We start from the raw sequence: 22,746 nt of genomic DNA on the forward strand, positions 1-22,746 counted from the left end.
TTTAATTCTTTAAAGTGCTCATATTATGCATTTTGGCTTTCCCCCTTTCATTTATTGTGTTATATATCTTTTTGTGCACGTGATAGGTTTACAAAGTGAAAAAGCCCAAAGTCCCCCCAAATTGACTTACCATCTCCAACAGAAAACACTGTTCACAAACTGCTCCAAACAGCTCTATTGTAGTCCAGCCTTTACTTCAGAGACAGACATGGTCACTTTGGAACACACGCGTTATAATGCTCGCCTTAGCTGCTAGCGTGGCACACCCTCATACTCTGCTTCTGACTGGCTAGTAGTCCTTACCTAGCTACTGTCAGGGCACCGCTCATACTCTATATCTGACTGGCTAGTAGTCCTTACCTAGGTACTATCAGGGCATGCCCTCATACTCTATATCTGATTGGCTAGTAGTCCTTACCTAGCTACTGTCAGGGCACTTGAAAACCATATGTGGTCGTAAAGGTCTGAGCCCTATAGCTCGGACCTAGGACGATGGAATAGCGACAGAAGAGAGAGACTTTATGCAAACCAAGGATGAGGTGCAGGAGACAGCAATACTATATCCTGTAAAGATATTCAATAACAAATTTCAAATTTAGACTTGTGATTCTTATGCACACAGAATTCAAAATGTTTAAATAAGCCAGTGAACAAAACAAATACTTTGACAGTGTAATGAACACAAAATATACGTTTGTCTTTTGGCTGATGGATCTCAGTGGGGAACTATTTAAACATAACATCTGTTAATCAGCGTCTATGAAAAGACATGAACTCAGAATCTCTCTACAAAGAAAAGCTCCAGCGAAAAAAAAAAAAACTTTTTAAATTGACTTTTTCAGCGACAACGAGCCAACCTGCTGCAGCTGACCGAGGATCAGCCGCCAAGAAGCGCAAACCTGCACCTGGTAGGTCAACTGACTAAATCAAATACTACCACGCTGTGGTTGTGTAGACAATTATTTTTTTAAAGATTTTTTTGTGGTTTTTCCGCTTTAATTATGACAGGATAGCTAGGTGAGAAAGGGGAGAGAGAGGGGCGAGACATGCAGGAAATTGTCACAGGTCGGATTATAACCCTGGACCTCTACGTCGATGTATAAACCTCTCAGTATATGTGCACCGCTCTACCACTGAACCAACCCGGCGGCGTGTAGACATTTAAACTAAGATCTTTACAAAGAAAAAGAGACAGACAAACTGTGAGAGAATGAGACAATCATTTTGATGTTATTTGAATATTTAAAATGTATTTTTCAGAGATGACGAGAGGATATGCGAGAGTGTCAGGATCAGTGGCCAAGAAGCAAACACCTGCAGCTGGTAGGTCAACACACGCATATTAGAGCGGTCAAATCTAACGTGTCAATAACGAGTTAATGCAAATTCCTTTTAATGCCACTCATTTTATTAACGCGCGCAATTAACGCATGCACGTTCTGTGATTTCGCCTCCGTAGTTTGGGAAATCAGGAAGCTGCAGCCATAAGCTCCTTGAGCAGAAATGGATAAAGAAAAGGGTCTTTTGAACGGCAAGTTGAGTTTCAAAGCCCTTCCAGATGTTTCTCTCCACAAGACTAAAGTTATCTGCATGTACTGTCGATGTGAACTGAGTTACCACCGCAGTACATCTAGTCTCAAACACCACTTTAACAAGCTTGAAAAGTATCCCTTTTAAAGAACATTTAGATAAAAACAGTAGGCCTGCTCAATAAATCGTTATAAAATCGCAATCTCAATTCACCCCTTTCGCAATTTAATTTTTTAATGACTTTTATTTTTTTCTCCTTCAATTAATTTATTGAAAGCATTTGACATTGACATTAACATGTTTTAATTATGTAAAGACATGTTAAAGGAGTTCAGATAGATCCTCTACCAGGGCCATATTTCAATGTGTTATATGTCACTTTTTTTGGTAGCCTACTCTACTTAAATGGCCAGTATGTACTTTATTTTCTTTATTCATTGAAGCCTCTATGTTTACACGCTTGTGGTGATGCACAATCTGCTATAGGTGCCAAAAAGTCTATGTTTGGTAATGCCAATTTGTTTTGTTTTGTTATGGTTCATGTGTGCAATAAACATTACACTTCATAAGAAATAAATCATTGGAGAGAATCGTGATATCAATTCTAAGCTAAAAAAATCGTTATACATATTTTTCCCCGGATTGTGCAGGTCTAAAAAACAGATACAAAAGTGTAATTAATTTGTGATCAATCACAAGTTAACTAGGACACTCATGCTAGCAATCGCAATTAAAAAAATCTCATCGATTTACAGCCCTCTTTTGTTCTTTTCCTGAAAAACAGTTTTGGACGTTGACAGCAACCACATGAAACCTTTCTAGATACGACTTAGAATTTCCATTTCACCAAACTAACTGAACAAACATAAATATTACATGTAATAATTTGGCCTCTTCTCAGTAATTTAAAATGAAATAAGTTGCCGTTTTATGTTTTAAAATTAGTACCGCCTGTATGCAGGTCGTCATTTCCTTTTAGCTTAAAGTCTGCTGATTAATATAGAAATATTGGTAATTTAAAATGCACTAAGGTTTGTTTCTCCTTTTAAAGATAAACAGAAGAGCAGCCACCGTGATGAGGTAAGAGTTTGGAAATAAACTTGTTAGGTTAACTTGCTTTGCATTCATTCTTACTTGACTTCTTACTACTCTACTCTTCCTAAGACGGATATATTATCAAAATACTAATATAATGCCCAGTGGCTCTGTGGCAACATTCATAATTAACACAAAAGTAAAATGCTTTAAAGTGCCCCTATAATGTAGTTCGGCTATCACCAGACCAAGCTCAATCTTTTAAGACCTGAACATTAGTCTGGGGAGTCTGCTTTGTATTTTCTACTGCACAAGAGGCGGATCAACGGGCATAGTTCAAATGACTCTGTACACAACTGGATAGTCCTTCAACCAATCAGACCAACGATCTGGGTGACTTAGCAGCGACAGCGCGATCAACGTGTCGCTGCGCGCCGGTGGCCTCCATGTTGAATGTAAACAAGAAGCTGCTTGGTCGCTTCTCTATCGTCATCGTGTTTAACCTGCCAATAGCGCACCAGGTGGATAAGCCAGTATGTGATTGGTCCCCGCAAAATTGTAACGGAAGCAGGATAAATAAACGTGCAGGTTTCCAGCCTGAGCTGCAGGGAGAAATCAAATCACCGGCAGATCGGGCTGGGTTCACCCAGTTTACCTATTATGGGTGCCTGGGTAGCCTAGTGGTAGAGCATGCGCCCATATATAGATATAGAGGCTCAGTCCTCGAGCAGACGTCCTGCATGTCATTCCACCCCTCTATTCCCTTTCATGTCTAAGATGTCACTAATAAAGGCCTAAATGCCCAAACAATCATCATTTAACAAAAAAAGAGCCCCTATTATGCTTCCCGTCTTTTAGTGTGTTATATAGGTTTTTGCGTAAGTAGTAGATGCATAAAGTAAAAAACGTTTTACTCTACTGCCTTAAAAAGACATCTCGTCCTTATTCCTGTTCCTCAAAAAAATCCCCAAATAATGATGTCACTCGGCACAATGACTGTTATTATTTAGTTAGTTCAAGTTAGTTCCACTTTATTTATCCTTAGAAAAGGAAATTTGGTTTGCAGAAGGATATCTAAAAACATACATACACATAAATGTGTCAGCAACATTATAAACACAACACAGGACACACATCAACACCTTCAATAAAGACACTCCTTCCCCAAATCCAGTGACAGGATCCAATTAGACAGTACACAGGTCAATATATCATAATGAACAATAATGGGAATAAATTAATAAATACAAACATTTCTGTATAAAAATTCAAAGATGTCACCCTAGTGAATTCAAGTTCCTAATAGCCACAGGAATAAAAGAATCCCTGGCACGTTTAGTTTTTAACATAGGCAGCCTAAAACGGCAACCTGAGGGGAGCAGATTAAAATCCCCAAAGAGTGGGTGATCAGGGCAGTTTAAAATTTGGTTAGCCTTACCCCTGACCCTTCTATCATATATGTGTTGCAGCTATGATAACTGTACCCCAACGATCTTAGACGCTACATTTACCAGCTTTGTTATCTTACGCCTATTGGTCATTGGAAGACCACTGTACCACACCACAATACAAAATGTCAAGACTGATTCAATAAAACACTGGTAGAACAAAGTCATCAGAGTCCTGCACACACTGAATGATTTCATCTTTCTCAAGAAGAAAAGTCTCTGTTGGGCCTTTTTACAGGCTGCATCTGTGTTGCTCTCAAAAGATAATTTACTGTCAATGATGGTTCCTAAGTATTTATATTCATCTACTGTCTCAACATTCATGTTCTGGATAACATTTTGTGAAACATTGTGCTGTGATCTACGGAAATCAATAATCATATCCTTTGTCTTAGAAACGTTGATAGACAAATAGGGACTTTTCCCACCACGCAATGAAATCATCAAGGCCATGCCCCGCCTCATCATTGTTCAAAAGGCTCACTATAACAGTGTCATCTGCAAATTTCACACAGTGCCTATTCTCATACTTACTCCTACAGTCATTTGTGTATAAAATGAAAAGCAATGGAGAAAGAACACAGCCCTGAGGAGAGCCTGTGGAAGTAAGGACATTTGAGGATAAAACACCATTAACCCTAACACACTGCGACCTGTTCAACAGAAAATCCAGTATCCAGCCAATTAAGTTAGGGTTCAAGTTAAAAATAGACTGACGTTTCTCAGCCAACAAGTACGGCTGAATAGTATTGAATGCTGAAGAGAAGACGATAAAAAGGAGCCTTGCATGAGTCTTTGAGGATTCCAGATGTTAAGTAAAGGGAATTTAGCAATGTAAATTAGTCATACTTATTCAGTGTGCCGATGTAATGCAATAGCAGCAACCAGCACAATGACTATTATTTGTCATACTTAATAATAACAATTTTTATTCTCCATCTTCTGCCGTATTTTTGTCTACTAGTCACGCAGCATTTCCAACACATGCACAAAAAAATATATCAAAACGTGTGTAATGATAGGGAATCGTGTGCTATGACTTTTCTAAGAATTTTCGCTACGGTTTTCACAAAACTCGCGCAAAAAACAACGCAAAATTTGGGAAAATCGCCAGGAAATCGAATTAACAGAGCTCAAAACCACCCCTCTTTGGGGCCATACCGATTTGCCATACTTTTACGTACAAAAATAATTTAAAGTTTTAACAGACGACAAGACTTTGGCCTTTATTGGGCTAAATGGGCATTCTGATATCAAGCATGTTTTTTACAAAATCACAGTTTATGTATCGTCCAGTTTTCAGCCTGTTTCAGATTCTACAATGTGTGTGTATGGGCGGAATGTTAAGAGTTAGAGGGGAGGACGGAGTGGGGAGCTGCAGTACGATTCTTCTAAAACAAATTGCTCTCTCCCCTATAAGTTTTACTCTTCATACATCATTGTAGGTCAAAATGTATGGAAATTTGTCCCGGTTGCAGACATGTAACCATGGAATTCACCGGACTTAAACTTTTGGCTCTGTTCATATTAATTGGCGAAACTATGAAAAGGAGGCAGACGGTTCCCTGTTTGTTACCTGCTCTGTGTCGCATATATTTGACAGCACAAACATGCGTTCAGCAACTCTTATCTCTCTGGTGATGATAATATTTTGCCGTTTGGACTCACGGTTTTGTAAAGCATGTAAACCTATTCTAGTAGACCCCAAAAGTACAAATACAGTATGACGCGAAAAAGTAGTATAATAGGGCCACAGCGCATGCCGAGTTCCAAAAATTCAGACCAAGCGCCGCGACAACTTGCGGCCCGCCCCGCCTGGAAAGCCGTGGTGACCTCATTTTATGCCCTGCACACCTCCACAAGCATAGCTTAAGCTCGACAGTCTGCCCAGTAATTACTTATATAATTACAATTTGGCATATCTAAACATTACGATTACGTAAAAAAATTGACAATTATGTAATAATTGAAAATGAACAAGATGAATTCTTTCTAATGGTGTTTTAATCTTGTGGTTTCTTTAGATGGATCCTGTTGGACATGTGAAGCTCGAACCAAAGACAGAGGAGCGAGATTGGTCCCTGGAACAAGTCAAACGTTTAGAAACCTTAATAAAGAAGGTAGCTGCAGTTGTTGTTATAGTGTGCACATCTGTTTAAAATGTTATTACTTTCCTCTCAAGTTGATGTGATACAGAAGTTCTCTTTGAGGTAGAAATAAATAAATAAACTATTTTATCTGGTAGACCTGTCAGTGGGACGTTTGAGGGTGTTCTCTTTGCTTGGTTTGTAGCCATAGGTTTTTTTCTAAACTTTTTTGTTCATTTTTCTCTTTGTGTTACAGATGTCATCAAAGCTTTTAGAAAAAAAGTGGGATAGAGCCCTGAGCTCCATCCTGGAGCAGCTGACCGAGCAACAATTTGCTGAGATGCTGCTCAATCTGGACAAAATCCCTCTAAAAGTAAAAACTGACAAGTCCAGAAGATCTATCTCTGTTTTAATTGTCCAAAACTATGGGATAGAGTCCATCGCTGAAATAGATAGAATAATGAAGAAGATACCAATAAATGACGCCGCAGTCCAGAAATTGCTGCGCCTTTGTGGAGGAACTGAATAAACAGCGCCAGGGAAAAAAAGGTACCATTAATGGTGTGAATTGATATCTGTTATTTCCCCAATGCTTGGTTATTTAACATTAATTCACAGGCAATGAAATTAGGAATTTTTGAGTAAAAACGGCTTTACACAAGTGATCAAAACAAATATGAAAAACAAATACGTAATTGATTGCCAGCCACAAACACCAGCCAATTGATGGGTTTCTTCCTCTCCAGCTCTTTTAAGAAAAAAAAATTAAAAAATAGTTTAAGAATTTAATTTAAATAATTTAAATGAGCAAACTTGCAACTGACACAGGATCAGTGACCAAGAAGCAAAAACCAGCAGCTGGTACATTTCCTGGTACACAACATTTCCGACCGCGCCTTGAAAGCAGCTTCATTTTACAGAGAAAGAGAGAAAGCCACTATCGGACATAACGTAGTGTTTGTAAAATGAATGGTCAGCCAGCCAGTTCTTCACTAGAGCATTGGCATTATGCACGGCCACACTATCTTTACCACTTTATCACAAATCACCTGACAACGACACCAGGCTGCTACACTAGAACCATATCAACCTCTACAAACATCAGACTGCTCGCTTGTAACTCAACATTTCTCAGTTCTTGGACGACATAGCGCTGCATTAATTAGCCAGCGGCTAGCGGAAATAGGGTTCAGCCCTTTGTTCCCACGCGCCCAATGGTCCCACAGCCCTGTTCCCACATATCTAAGAATTTTTTTTTCACTGAAAATTAGGCCCTATGCTCCGACATTTCTAGGACATTTTCAAAATTAGGTCTTGTGTTCCTACATTTTCCTTCAATTTAAGCCCTATCCTCCCACAATATTGTTTAGGGTTAGGGGTTAGAGGGATAAAATCTGATACAAATTCATGAAAAGGAAAAGGAAATGTAGGAACATAGGGCCTAATTTTGAAAAAAATCTTAGAAATATGGGAACATAGGGCTTTAGGAACATAGGCACGCTCCCCAAACATAAAGACAGCAGCTTAATCCTGATTTCAGCCTGCATTCAGGCTGCATGCAATGCAACTTTTTTTCCAAAAGAGAATATTCAAATTTCAAGATTAAAATTTTTTTTTTTTTTTTTCAAATGGCTACACACAAAACTACGCTGTACAATTGACAAAGTGCAGAAGTTCCTCTGTTTGCTTGCTGAAATGATCCAGCGAGTGTCTCGTTAAAAATTATGTCACGCGTCAGTTTCATGCGGGTGCCCTATCAACAAAGAATCCTGCCTACACGATATGTTTTACTCAATAATTTAATGTACTTCATTTATCACTGTCAAAGGGCCTTCTGGAAAGTTGATGCTTGAACCTTTTGTCAGTGCTGAGGTAAGTTTTTTGTTTATATATTTTAATATAAATGTGTTTTTTTATTAACATACGTTCAGACATTTTTAATGTCTTTAAAGGCTGACACACACCAACCCGAAGGCCGACCGTCGGCAGAAAAGGCCAGTCGGACTGATCATTCTCCCTGAGTTGGTCAAAAAGTTCCTCTGAACACACCAAAGCGATACCTACTTGCGTGCGTTCTGCGTGTGTGCAAGACGTAATACGTCTCCATAACAGCAGGCGGCGTAATCTGTATTGTCGCCCCAAAAAATGACACAGAGCATGCTATTGTCAGTCATTGTTTTCATCACAGAGTGTTGATAGTAGTCAAGAAGGATCCTTGTTGTCATTACTCGCTGAACAGAAGAAAATACTATGGCTAGTAATAAGAAGATACTGGCGTTGTCAGCTCTCAGGTTTCTTCTTGTGGAAAAAAGCACTGATTCGCCGTCAAGGGCTAGCACTCCAATCAGATTGGTCATTGAGTCCGTTTGCCCACTTCAAAATGAAGGCTCTTCCGACTAACAACAGCTAGGGAAAACACTGAACAGACTCGAGGTCACGGACCTCGCCAGACTGTCCGACGACCAATAATCGGGTTGGTGTGTTAGCCTTTAAAAACTCCACTGATTGTCAAAATATATTGTCTTCTGAAACAGGACTGCATTGAGTGGACTGAACTTAAACCTGTAGTCAACAAAGTGGATGAGGTTCAAACATATAGGTAAAAATACTAATTTCGTCAATCGTTTGTAATGTTTCCATGTCTTTGGTGGACTTAAACCAAAGCTCAGCCTCAAGGAGCTCACTTATAACGTGTTGCGTTAAAATCGGAGGGACATTTCTATTTCTGTCAAAGCCAATTTATGGGCAGCTTTACTTTGAGGCTATTAAAATATATGTGTTATAACATTTAAATAAAGACAAGGTAGAAATGGAGTGACCCTGCCCGAGGAGAGCCGGGGCCCCCGTCTGGAGCCAGGCCCAGACGGGCGCCGTGGGACTTACCTCTACGCACAGTCTCGGTTCTGGAACTGTACTCCTGGATAGGGTTGGACTCTTTTCTTCTCCGGAGTTGCTCAGGGTGTCGGGCGTGGGGGTGGGGGATACTAACAAGCCCCCGGCTGAGCCGCTGCGTTGGGGTTTACCCCGGTGGACCGAGAGGGTCGCCTCCCTACGCCTGCGGGTTGTGGGGGAAAACTCTGACTGTTGTTTGTGCATATGCACCAAACAGGAGTTCGGAGTATTCGGCCTTCTTGGAGACCTTGAGTGGAGTCCTGCATGGGGGCCAGTGGGGAATCCATTGTTCTGCTGGGGGACTTCAACGCACATGGGCAATGATGGAGACACCTGGAGAGGCGTGATTGGGAGGAACGGCCTCCCTGATCTAAACCAGAGTGGTTGTTTGTTGTTGGACTTCTGTGCTAGTCATGGATTGTCTATAACAAACACCATGTTCGAACATAGGGATGCTCATAAGTGTACCTGGTACCAGAGCACCCTAGGCCGAGGGTCAATGATCGATTTTATAATCGTTTCATCTGATCTGAGGCCGTATGTTTTGAACACTCGGGTGAAGAGAGGGGCAGAGCTGTCAACCGATCACCATCTGGTGGTGAGTTGGGTCAGGGGTGGGGAAGACTCTGGACAGACCTGGTAAGCCCAAACGTGTAGTGCGGGTAAATTGGGAACGTCTGAGGAGGAGGCCCCGCGTCCAACGGACTTTCAACTCGCACCTCGGGGGGAGCTTTTGTGCATCCCTGTGGAGGCTGGGGGCATTGAACCAGAGTGGACAATGTTCAAAGTTTCCATTGCTGAAGCTGCGCGCGGGAGCTGTGGTCTTAGGGTCTTAGGTGCCTCAAGGGGCGGTAACCCACGAACACCGTGGTGGACACCGTGGTGTCAGGGAAGCCGTCCGACTGAAGAAGGAGTCTTTCCGGGATATGTTATCCCAGAGGACTCGGAGGCAGTTGCAGAGTACCGAAGGGCCCGAAGGGCTGCAGCCTCTGCTGTGAAAGAGGCAAAGCAGCGGGGTGGGAGAAGTTTGGAGAAGACATGGAGAAGGACTTCGGTCGGCACCAAAGTGCTTCTGAAAAACTGTTCGCCACCTCAGGAGGGGGAAGCGGAACCATCCAAGCTGTGTACAGTAAGGATGGGACACTGTTGACCTCAACTGAGGAGGTAATAGGGCGGTGGAAGGAGCATTTTGAGGAAATCCTGAATCCGACTAATACGCCTCTATGTTAGAGGCAGAGCTGGAGGATGACGGGGATTGTCGTCGATTTCCCGGGCGGAAGTCACTGATGTAGTCAAACAACTCCACAGTGGCAAAGCCCCGGGGATTGATGAGATCCGTCCAGAAATGCTCAAGGCTCTGGGTGTGGAGGGCTGTCCTGGTTGACACGTCTCTTCAACATTGCGTGGAAGGTCTGGAACAGTGCCAAAGGAGTGGCAGACTGGGGTGGTGGTTCCCCCTTTAAAAAGGGGACCAGAGGGTGTGTGCCAATTACAGGGGTATCACACTTCTCAGCCTCCCTGGTAAAGTCTACTCCAAGGTGCTGGAAAGGAGGGTTCGGCCGATAGTCGAACCTCAGGTTGAGGAGGAACAATGCGGATTCCGTCCTGGTCGTGGAACAACGGACCAGCTCTTCACTCTCGCAAGGATCCTGGAGGGGGCCTGGGAGTATGCCCAACCGGTCTACATGTGTTTTGTGGATTTGGAGAAGGCGTATGACCGGGTCCCCCGGGAGATACTGTGGGAGGTGCTGCGGGAGTATGGGGTGAGGGGGTCTCTACTCAGGGCCATCCAATCTCTGTACGACCAAAGTGAGAGCTGTGTCCGGGTTCTCGGCAGTAAGTCGGACTCGTTTCAGGTGAGGGTTGGCCTCCGCCAGGGCTGCGCTTTGTCACCAATCCTGTTTGTAATATTTATGGACAGGATATCGAGGCGTAGTCGGGGTGGGGAGGGGTTGCGGTTCGGTGGGCTGGGGATCTCATCGCTGCTTTTGCAGATGATGTGGTCCTGATGGCATCATCGGCCTCGACCTTCAGCACTCACTGGATCGGTTCGCAGCCGAGTGTGAAGCAGTTGGGATGAGGATCAGCACCTCTAAATCGGAGGCCATGGTTCTCAGCAGGAAACCGATGGAATGCCTTCTCCAGGTAGGGAATGAGTCCTTACCCCAAGTGAAGGAGTTCAAGTACCTTGGGGTTTTGTTCGAGTGAGGGGACAATGGAGCGGGAGATTGGTCGGAGAATCGCGCAGCGGGCGCGGTATTACATTCTATCTATCGCACCGTTGTGACGAAAAGAGAGCTGAGCCAGAAGGCAAAGCTCTCGATCTACCGGTCGTTTCGTTCCTACCTCACCTATGGTCATGAAGGCTGGGTCATGACCGAAAGAACGAGATCCAGGGTGCAAGCGGCCGAAATGGGTTTCCTCAGGAGGGTGGCTGGCGTCTCCCTTAGAGATAGGGTGAGAAGCTCAGTCATCCGTGAGGAGCTCGGAGTAGAGCCACTGCTCCTTTGCGTCGAAAGGAGCCAGTTGAGGTGGTTCGGGCATCTGGTGAGGATGCCCCCTGGGCGCCTCCCTAGGGAGGTGTTCCAGGCACGTCCAGCTGGGAGGAGGCCTCGGGGAAGACCCAGGACTAGGTGGAGGGATTATATCTCCAACCTGGCCTGGGAACGCCTCGGGATCCCCCAGTCGGAGCTGGTTAATGTTGCTCGGGAAAGGGAAGTTTGGGGTCCCCTGCTGGAGCTGCTCCCCCGCGACCCGACAACCGGATAAGCGGGACGAAGATGGATGGATGGATGGATGGAACATTTAAATAATTTGTACTGACTGAAACTAATTGGATATTACTTGTGTGTATCTATAAGTAATTATAGTTTCTTTTCCCTGGCTTACTGTTCCATAATAATATGAAAATGGTTGCGAAGTGTGTCACACTTTTTGTAGAAAAGCTGCAGCGACTTCATTTTAGTTCACATCATAGCAAAAGTCAGTATTTCAGCGTGTAGTAAATCCAAACTAAAATATGTCTTCCATTTCACTCCTTAGCTTCCAGTGTGACGCAGGTCGCTTTGAATGCAGCGTGTCTGCCCTGCGCTGGGTTTGTGAAGAAAAGCTCAGCTTCAGATACCAGTTCTGCTCATGGGAGGAACACAGGGTGAGGCTTTCAGCCACAACATACATGCCAGCAGGACCCCTACTGAACATCACAGTCACAGCTGGCAAGATGGAGGAGGTGCATCTGCCACACTGGATCTGTGTAGGTAAGATGTCATGCAAAGACTTTTGCAATGTTCAGTAAACATGCAAAAGGAATATTGATCCATCCTTTTTCTAATTACTCAATTTGTGCACTTTGTTTGCAGATCACAACTCCAAAATGTCAGACAATTTTGCAGTTCTCCATTTTGATACCTGTGGAGATGTGTGGAGGAAAGTGTCTGAAGTGACACGGTGCCACGTCAAGTTACTCCAGCCAACGTTCTCACTAATAAGTGTTGCGTTCTGGAGGAGAATTGGCTTCCCAGTGAAAGTGTTCTATGACGTGTTGATATACATGAAGAAACACCAAGCTGCCCTTACACTGCATGTTTACCTGGTGCCACCTGATGAATCCCGGAAACAGGTTTCTATGTTATTTTTCACATTAATAAATTCAAACAGTTACAGAATGTTACTCATAATATTGTATTTTCCATTACCTGGAATAACTAACAATACCATTGTGAATATACTTCAAAACATGTTGGCTACTTTGACTTTAAGGGCTCCTGCACACTGCCTGTGTGGTGTGAGCGTGTCAGCTGCGTGGCATGTCCGTTTTTATTTGGGCTCCCATGTTAACAGGTCAGAGCTTCCACACTGCCTGCGTGACACGCACGTCTCAGGCTCGGCTCGAGCCACGCAGAAAACACGTGCATGCTAGAAATAGAACCGACCGAACTGCCTATTTTTCATGCGACACGCAAGCGTGTTGGAAGCGTTTCCAGGCAAAATCAATGGGAAACATCCATGTGTACAGGCAAGGCTAGCAGCAGCAACAGCGCCGTGTCAGACACGTTTCTGGTGTGTAAAGACATAGAAAACGCCACGCAACTGACACGCAACAGAAACGCCCCGCTCACGCCACGCAGCCAGTGTGCAGCCGGCCTAAGAATGCATTTTCTTTCTCACAGAACCTGGAAAAAACAGAAAACTCTTGTGGATCAGTGAGAATCATAAAACCAGACCCAGACAGGTCCATGCAACTGGGAGATCATTACTCGCTGACAACAGACAAGACGGATGCAATGATTCAACCCAGCGTATGTTTCAATGGTTTTAATATCAGGACTGTATTCTGAGTACACTAGCTACGTATACTAACTATACTATCAGCTTTTATCATTTTGTTATTTTAAAAACTGTCAAGTATCATTAGAAAATCCTTTCAATTGAAAATAATGACTTAAATGTCTTAAACCCCATTTATAATTATTTTCACAGAGACGAGAGCTCAGAGATGATAGTAATAATTCATTTGAAGTGTTCATCAGAAATGCAGACAGTGACTTCCTCCTCAGGCTTGAAAGTGGGAAAACCACCATCTGGACCTGTACCATTTATAAAGGTTAGTGGTTTATACATAAGTTTGCTGCTTTTGTTCTGTTTAGCTAAATATGCACAGTTGGCTAAGCTAATGCCACGTGTGTTGTGAATTCAGCCAAGATTAATAAATTAAGCTAAATATCCAATAACTAATGTGATGTGTACTTTATTACAGAAAACTACCTGAGCACTGATCCTACACCAGGTAAGAAAAGAATAAAAGAGAAATTGTGTCATGGTTGTGTATGTTTTATGTTTCAGTTTCCTGTTTTATTTTGTAGTCTGTTTTTCTCCCATGTCATGTCTTGTTTTACTTCCTGCCTTGGGTTTTCCCGCCTTTCTGTTTGTCTGCCCCGCCCTGATGTGTATCACCTGTTCCTTGTTTCATCCAAGGGGGGGTAAGCTTCGCTTCAGAACTTGAACCTCCTATGGCGCCATTTTGATGCTACCAAGCCATCACCTCCCGTTAGCATCCCATTGTCTCCCATTCATTTTGGCGTCACTTTGACAGCGAATAACTTTACATCTGAAGCGTTTAAAGACTCTATTTGTCTGTTGTTTATTTCTAAAGAAACACAACAATGTATAAAAGGCTCCATTACCTTGTAGCTCACGTTGTGGCTCCGTAGCAGACGCTTTTATAACAATAGGCTAACGATGTGTCATAACCACGAGACTTAGTTTCACGAAGTAGAGGAATTACCGTATAGTACAGGAGAAGCTCACAGGCAGTTTGGACTTCCATTAGCTGTTTAGATTTAATGACTAATGTTAACTAGCATGTTAGTGATCAGTAATTAGCCTGTGTCTATGTTATCTCCTTACATATACCTACGCTCTCCGTCTCTGTAAGATTGGGAATGATTGAGATTTCTCTCGGCACAGCTACCAGAAGACTTCACACTTTCAGACAGGTTGCTCACGTCACATCTACGTTGTCTCTCTCAGTTGGAGGCTGCTCAGTAACGCTCAGCCAGCACCGGGAAAGAGACTTCTAATATCCTTCACTGGTCTCGTACAGAGACTCGGGATCTGGTGGTCCATTTTTAATAAACTGTCTATGGTTTCACCCTCGTTACCTCGTATATTTAGTCTCTGTGTTGTCATTGTCTGTTGTCAGATCATTGTTTCTGATTTGGATTTTGTGTGTGTGTGTGTGTGTGTGTGTTAGTCTACCCTTTTTGTCTCAGTGGTCCTGTTTCCTGTGATTCCTGTTTTTGACTTCCACTATGTTTTGGTCTACTTTGCCTGCTGTATCCAGGACTCCTTTTGTTTGTATGGATGTTATGGTATTAAATCCTCAAGCTCACTTTTGCCTGCTGTCTCTGCATTCGGGTCCGACATTCTCTGAATCCTTATAACAAATTGTCTTGGGAAATTATAAGATGACTTCACATAGTGGCTTCGAACAACATAACCCATAATAGTTTAGCTAGCTGTCTGGATTTACCCTGCAAAGATCTGAGGAGCAGTTAACCATAGTCCTCAGAAATCCACCAGAGTTTAAAACACCAACACAAAGAGACTTTTGACTTGGTAACAAAATGATTGCTGCACATGTATCGTTGGGCATAACATTAGCTAAGTGTCTTCCCATTCTCTTCCTGCTGATTCCTCACGTCTGTTTCTGTCTGTAGCTCAGTTTTTCAGATCGGCAGCTTAGAATAAATTAACATAAGGGTTCTTTGACTTTACATTGTTGGTGAATATTACCACACAGCAGCTTTTAGGCATTTATCTGTTGTTTGCTAGCAGACGAAATTGCAGGCACCTTCAAGCAATAGAGATCCATCGGTGGGGGCGGGACTTAAATGCGATCTGTCTCTGTGGTGGTGTAGTGAACAGAAAAGGCTTGAACTTGCTTCCTAGATGTGACTGTTTTAACTCTGACAGCTAGGTGTTACAATGTGGGTTGTTTTTCAGAGTCTGACTCCTGTGTTGTGTAACTGTTCTGCCTGCGATACAACCCTGACATCACTCCTTTCTGAAGAACTGATTGGCTGTATCAAAAAAATTTCCGTATCTACGTAAACAGAGAACTAATGATATATTGACAGATTCATACAAAACTAGGGGGCACCATCAGACATAAAATATAAATGTCTCCCTTTTGGTTGTTGTCTATTTTTTTAAAACTGACAAAAGTCTTTTTCCTGGTTATCTTCCAGGTCCAAGTGGGGCAAATCAACAGAAGAATGTCCCAACAGAGGAAAGCTACCCAACACAGGAAAGTGTCCCAACAGAGGACAGCGTCCTAGCAGAGGAAAGCTACCCAACACAGGAAAGTGTCCCAACAGAGGAAAGCTACCCAACAGAGGAAAGCGTCCCAGCAGAGAAAAAGCTGTTCCTGGTTCGGACAGAGTTTATAGGAAGAGTGTCTGATGATGTTCTGAACCAACTTCTGGATAAACTTCTTGAGCATCGTATTATAAATGATGGTGAGATGCAGTCCATCAGAACAAAGGCCAAAGCAGACAAAGCACGAGAAGTGATCGACACGGTGCGAAGAAAGGGAACTAAACCCAGCTCGCTTCTGATCGCTGTTCTCCGTGAGTTGGATCTGTGCCTTTCGAAAGTGCTGAAATTAAGCTGAAGGTTCAAAGTTATTTATTAGTCATGTGCACAACAATAACAAGAGTAGTCATTGGCAATGAAAATCGTAGGCCTCGTTGGGACAATTTACAGATGGAGTACGTCTAGAGACCACCCTCAATAATTTACCCAACAATTCTTCCATGAGCAAATGCATTTGGTGTGACAGCGGCGAGGAAAGACTTCCTTTTAACAGGCAGAACCTCAGACAGAACCTGGCTCTTGGTGGGCGGGCATCTGCTTCATGTAGGTAAAGTATCAGCAGTGCACTGACACACCAAGGAGAAAGGAGGTTGTTGGCCTTCAGTCCAAGGTAGGCCGACAGGGAGACGTCTGTTGCCCTAGTTTTTGCGGTGTGTCTCGCAACGTCTCTACACGTCTGCCTTTTTCAGCGTAGAAGCTGTCAGTCAGACAAATCCATCTGATTTGTTGTTCAGCTTAAGCGAGTAAGTGCACAAGAACAGAAACGGTAGTGAGGAAGGCAAACAAACAACTGTGAGAGGGCACACAGAAGAATCCTCTCATTATTCATGAAATGGTCAAGTAATTTAATCTATTGTTTTTTTCGTTGTGGTCCGCACGTAATGGGAAGCATCTATACGGAGCTTGGGTTTAGGAAAAAACGACCTGGTAACACGCGGGAGACGGCCGCCGTCTCTGGGGGACGCGGGACAACAACGGGACGGTTGTTTTTAGGAAAAAAACAATGGGGAAATGAATCGTCACACGCGGGACACGATTCCCGTTCTCCTGGGTGAAAGTCCTGTGTTGTTTGACCCATCCACTGTGTAAGGAGGTTGGTTAGGGGAACCAACCTCCTTACACAGATTTTTAGCTTTTCATACTACTCGCTACCGTACTCGTGCTGTGATCACGAAAAATGCTTCCCATTGAAATACATTAGGTTAAATAACGTGCTGGCCACCACGAAAATAATGAGAAAAACGTGTCCGTGTACACAAATCAATAGATTAAATAACGTGACCATTTCACAAACTGCCGTGAGACTGGGTTGCGTATTCTTCATCTCAACATGTCTTTTAAAAAATCTACATACCTAATGTATAGTATGAAAGGGTTAAGTGCCTACATGTGATTTTGGTCCAGAATCACCATGAGGAGATGAGGTTCGCAGAATCAGTGAGCTCTTTCAAATCACTTTTTAAAAGTTTTTATAGAATTTTTTTTTTTTACTTTTAAAGCAATACTATGTAACTTTTAAACTTTTTATTTTACTGATTTTATGCTTTTTTATTTGCATATTTTAATTGTTAATAAATGTTTTTTTAGTTTTTGTTGTCTTCTCTCTTCTATATTTTGTGTTTTTTGTCGTCTTGTTGTTTTTATTTACCCACTTTTGTCTCTCTAATGTTTAGCTCTGTTTTGGTTTACTGACCTCTGGATATCCCACGTTAGGCCGGCGACAGACTGGCGGCGTGGCGTGAGCGTTTTCCCTACGTTGAATTTTCACATTAAAATGTCCTAAGACGACTTGCCCTATGCTCGGTGTAGTTGAGTCGTGTATTTCCATTCTCCCATATGTTTCCAACAAAGTTCAAACCCAGAGAAATCTATAATTTTATTCAAAGCTCCGTTACATTTGGTCGCTCTGAGGCTGTGAAATAAATATAAAAGATGCAAAATGAAATCACCAACCAGTTTATCTTTAAACCCCAGGGGTCTCATTTATAAACATGGCGTACGCTCAAAACGGGGCTGAAAATGTGCGTATGCCACTTCCCACGCAAAGGTTGTTATTTATAAAAAACAAACTTGACGGGAGAATGTGCGGTCCTCCACGCAAACTCTGACCCATGCGTACGCACATTTTGGAGACAATGGGAATTGGCGACGCAGATGGTGAGGTGGTGAACTGAAGTCAGACTGCAGGAAGTAATTGGGAATATCAATTACTCGTAATATTTTCTAGTATTGATGCCTCACACACCTTTTTTCACTCCATTTCATCCACATTACCATGAAGATTAAATCCAGCAGTGTTATTTTTTTATTTTTTTTATTGTTCCATAAACACCTTGTAAAATACAACTCAAATCTTTAATAAAAATTAGTTCTTAATATTTAAATGGCGCTGTCTCGCCGTCATATTGTCCACTATGGAGCGCAGGAGGAGGAGATGGCCCGACTGCATGGAATACAGGATAGCATCAAATACCCTAGCATTATATAACTGCAGAACACAGTGTAAACAACTGAATATGTGTCTTTAAAACTGTGCATATATCATCAAATGTCAAAGTCTGGAAATACAGCCCTTTAGCTCTCGTGCAATCGTTACCCTTAATGTCCTCGTTATCCGTCCTAACTTTAATACTGTTCGTGACAAAACCTTCATGAACAAAAGTGTGTTTGCCTATTAGACTTTCATCTTCAAATTGTATCTCAGAGTGAGGGATACCACTAGTTGATGCTGTGATTTAAGCAAGGTGTTAACAATCACAAATTGTATACTGCGGTGAACCCGTGCGTAATGCTGCATGATGGCACTGCTGGCCCTGCAGGAGGACAGCAATGGAAGAATCAGAAGAGAAAGAGACTTCAGGGACCACGACGATGACTGGCTCATATGCCGATTTAGGTTCCCAAAAGCTGCGCTCTTGGATCTATGTACTGAATTGGGTCCAGTAGAGAGGGCAACGCGCCAAAACCGTGCCATCCCGGTAGCGATATTACGAATCCCACTATGGCCACACCAAGACCCGCTCTTCAATAGCATTTATTGGCCAGGCGTCCATGCTTACACAAGGTAATGTAACCCCATTTGTAGAGGTCCTATCCCCTAACCAATCGGCTCTCCTAACCATAACCCAGGGGTCTCAAACTCGCGGCCCGCGGGCCAATTGCGGCCCATGGGACGATAGTTTGTGGCCCCCGCCTTAATATGAAAGTTTAATGTTAGTGCGGCCTGCGAGTTTTGATATGTATGGTACTTTACAGTGTTGTGTGCGGAGCTGAACGAACCTACCAATCACGGTGGGGTATATGGCTCTCTGGGGCGGGACATCGGCCGGGCTTGATGCAAGCAGAGAAACATTCCTCAATGAGTGAAAGTTACAGCCGCGTTGCCATGGAGTGTTTTCTTCTGTGCCTGGCTGGCTGCCTCGTTTCTATTGGGCACACGCGGACATTCGTCCCAGCGCGCTGCGTTCACAACACTTCACTTATTTTAAGTTGCTGCCCAGCGGGACATTATACGTATATATATGTATATAAATGTATATAAACAGGGGTTAAATTGGGCCGGGGCTCTCCGGGGCTCAGCCTGCTCGTTTGTCCAGATGTGCCTGCTTGCAGTCTAAATATGTCACAAACAATTTGATGAAAGTGATGCTTTTGAAAACATGATATTTGAATGATGATGATACATGAATAAATTAAATTTTTTTGAAATGGCATGTCTATTTTGTCTCGGCGGAGCTGAGATGAGAGCAATCAGAACACGGCAACAACCCGCCCAGAACTGCAGACATTTCACCACCGCGGGTCAACTACATAACGCCAAAGCATCTCAGTTGGTAGGATTAACAGATAAAATGCCTTCTCTTAAAGCTAAAAACCCTGTCCACAGCGGCCGAAGCCCGGTGCTCGGAAGCTTCACCGGCCGCTACGAGTTCATGTCGCTGACCAAAGGTTACGGTGTGTTCTTTTTGTCTTGTAATCGCGACTAGTAGCTCGAGTGTGACGTCACATCCATGTTGAAAAACGAATAACCGCGGGTTGTTGCGTTCTTTTTATCACACAATACTACGAGTCGGAGAAAAGATGGATTTTTTTAACATTTTTAGTAACATTTAGGATTTTATTCACCCAGTTATTGACATATTACACAAATATATTTCACAGTTTGATACATGAGAATTACGTTGTGATTAACGTTAACGTTACTAACGATGCTACTGCTCTGCTTTCTGCTCAAGACTCGGCTTAAAGCCATTGTTGTCATATAGCAACCGAGTGTCTCTAGCCAATTTCAGCTGCACAAGCTACAAAATAACTAATCAGGCGGTATTTAACTCCTAATAAGACTGTAGAGACATGTCTATAGGTAGCAGTATACAGCGCTATGTTTAACTCCTAATAAGACTGTAGAGACATGCCTATAGGTAGCAGTATACAGCGCTATGTTTAACTCCTAATAAGACTGTAGAGACATGCCTATAGGTAGCAGTATACAGCGCTATGTTTAACTCCTAATAAGACTGTAGAGACATGTCTATAGGTAGCAGTATACAGCGCTATGTTTAACTCCTAATAAGACTGTAGAGACATGCCTATAGGTAGCAGTATACAGCGCTATGTTTAACTCCTAATAAGACTGTAGAGACATGCCTATAGGTAGCGGTATACAGCGCTATGTTTAACTCCTAATAAGACTGTAGTGACATGTCTATAGGTAGCAGTATACAGCGCCATGTTTAACTCCTAATAAGACTGTAGTGACATGTCTATAGGTAGCAGTATACAGCCGCATGTTTAACTCCTAATAAGACTGTAGAGACATGCCTATAGGTAGCAGTATACAGCTATGTTTAACTCCTAATGAGACTGTAGAGACATGCCTATAGGTAGCAGTATACAGCGCATGTTTTTAACTCCTAATAAGACTGTAGAGACATGCCTATAGGTAGCAGTATACAGGCATGTTTTAACTCCTAATGAGACTGTAGAGACATGCCTATAGGTAGCAGTATACAGCGCTATGTTTAACTCCTAATAAGACTGTAGTGACATGTCTATAGGTAGCAGTATACAGCCATGTTTAACTCCTAATAAGACTGTAGAGACATGCCTATAGGTAGCGGTATACAGCGCTATGTTTAACTCCTAATAAGACTGTAGAGACATGCCTATAGGTAGCAGTATCACAGCTATGTTTAACTCCTAATAAGACTGTAGAGACATGCCTATAGGTAGCAGTACACAGCTATGTTTAACTCCTAATAAGACTGTAGAGACTTGCCTATAGGTAGCAGTATACAGCGCTATGTTTAACTCCTAATAAGACTGTAGAGACATGCCTATAGGTAGCAGTATACAGCTATGTTTAACTCCTAATAAGACTGTAGAGACATGCCTATAGGTAGCAGTATACAGCGTATGTTTAACTCCTAATAAGACTGTAGAGACATGCCTATAGGTAGCAGTATACAGCGCATGTTTAACTCCTAATAAGACTGTAGAGACATGTCTATAGGTAGCAGTATACAGCGCTATGTTTAACTCCTAATAAGACTGTAGGGACACGTCTATGGGTAGCAGTATACAGGCTATGTTTAACTCCTAATAAGACTGTAGAGACATGCCTATAGGTAGCAGTATACAGGCTATGTTTAACTCCTAATAAGACTGTAGAGACATGCCTATAGGTAGCAGTATACAGCGCTATGTTTAACTCCTAATAAGACTGTAGAGACATGCCTATAGGTAGCAGTATACGCGCTATGTTTAACTCCTAATAAGACTGTAGCGACATGCCTATAGGTAGCAGTATACAGCGCTATGTTTAACTCCTAATAAGACTGTGGAGACATGCCCTATAGGTAGCAGTATACAGCTATGTTTAACTCCTAATAAGACTGTAGAGACATGCCTATAGGTGCAGTATACAGCTATGTTTAACTCCTAATAAGACTGTAGAGACATGCCTATAGGTAGCGTATACCGCTATGTGTACGACTTCTTCATTTGGTTACAACAAAGACAAAAGTGCTTAAAATTGTAGAAAACCACAATGTTTACTACGTGTGATGCACGACGTAGCCATCTTTGAAAGTGAGCTCGGGGTCCTCTGAGTTCAGACGACTTGACGAGTCGTATACATACGACCTCGGGGGGCGTTCTTTTTGCAACTCCCGGTTCGTAACTCCGGAAAACGACTCGTAGATCGACTTCGGTGGACAAAAAGAACGCACCACAAGCTGTTGAACCGGTCCTCGCTGTCGCATCTCCGCCAGCGATAGGGCTCCGAGCCGGCCACGGCTCGCCTCCGAGCATCGGAGAGCCCCACTCGGTGCCGTGTGTGTGTGTGTGTGTGTGTGTGTGTGTGTGTGTGTGTGTGTGTGTGTGTGTGTGTGTGTGTGTGTGTGTGTGTGTGTGTGTGTGTGTGTGTGTGTTGTAGAAAAGAGAGAGAATGGGTGAAGGATGTTTGTGTGAGGTGGACCTGGTCACCACAGACCCAAATCTTCTCAGCTGTTGCTACTGCCATATGCTGCACTGACTCTTCATGTGGCACATTATGTTTGGCCCATTGTATGGGTCACTTCTTATATCATAACAAGGTAATACCATGTGTAATAATGTGATGAATGATTAACACTAATGTAAATGTCAAATGTCCTAATACCTGATGATACTACAACATTGCAGAGTATAGGCTCTTAAACTTGCAGTTTTGCACATATCATGTAAGACTCAATTTCTCCAAAACTCTCCAGAAAGTGCCATTTAATGGTTTATTTTTCAATTTATAAACTTTTCAATTTTTATATATATATATTATACATTTATACACACACGTCAATGGCACTGAGAGTTAATATGAAGTCTCTCTCTCTGGCAAA

General features: G+C 42.7%; 2 protein-coding genes across 3 annotated transcripts in view; both read left to right on the plus strand.

Moving 5' to 3' along the window:
- The window catches only part of LOC120543671, a 620,163-nt gene that overhangs the window by 541,070 nt on the left and 56,347 nt on the right, over positions 1–22,746 (plus strand). The gene's annotated exons all lie outside the window — the stretch shown is intronic.
- LOC120543679 (NACHT, LRR and PYD domains-containing protein 1 homolog) lies at positions 843–16,895 on the plus strand. The gene is made up of 13 exons (XM_039776837.1): positions 843–908; positions 1,261–1,323; positions 2,582–2,610; positions 6,038–6,133; positions 6,357–6,649; positions 7,929–7,972; positions 8,635–8,699; positions 12,035–12,249; positions 12,352–12,611; positions 13,162–13,290; positions 13,472–13,595; positions 13,749–13,778; positions 15,742–16,895. Exons 5-13 carry the CDS (start codon positions 6,580–6,582, stop codon positions 16,164–16,166), a joined length of 1,362 nt encoding a protein of 453 aa, XP_039632771.1. The 5' UTR covers positions 843–908; positions 1,261–1,323; positions 2,582–2,610; positions 6,038–6,133; positions 6,357–6,579; the 3' UTR covers positions 16,167–16,895.

This window comes from Perca fluviatilis, chromosome 16 (genome assembly GCF_010015445.1).
Source record: "Perca fluviatilis chromosome 16, GENO_Pfluv_1.0, whole genome shotgun sequence".
Lineage (NCBI taxonomy): Eukaryota > Metazoa > Chordata > Actinopteri > Perciformes > Percidae > Perca > Perca fluviatilis.

Bases quoted from the DNA above. Each gene is read 5' to 3' on its own strand.
- LOC120543679 (XM_039776837.1), top strand. From the start codon at position 6,580: ATGACGCCGCAGTCCAGAAATTGCTGCGCCTTTGTGGAGGAACTGAAT. The intron at 8,700-12,034 runs GTAAAAATACTA...TTCACTCCTTAG, and splicing joins GATGAGGTTCAAACATATAG to CTTCCAGTGTGACGCAGGTC. The intron at 12,250-12,351 runs GTAAGATGTCAT...CTTTGTTTGCAG, and splicing joins GCCACACTGGATCTGTGTAG to ATCACAACTCCAAAATGTCA.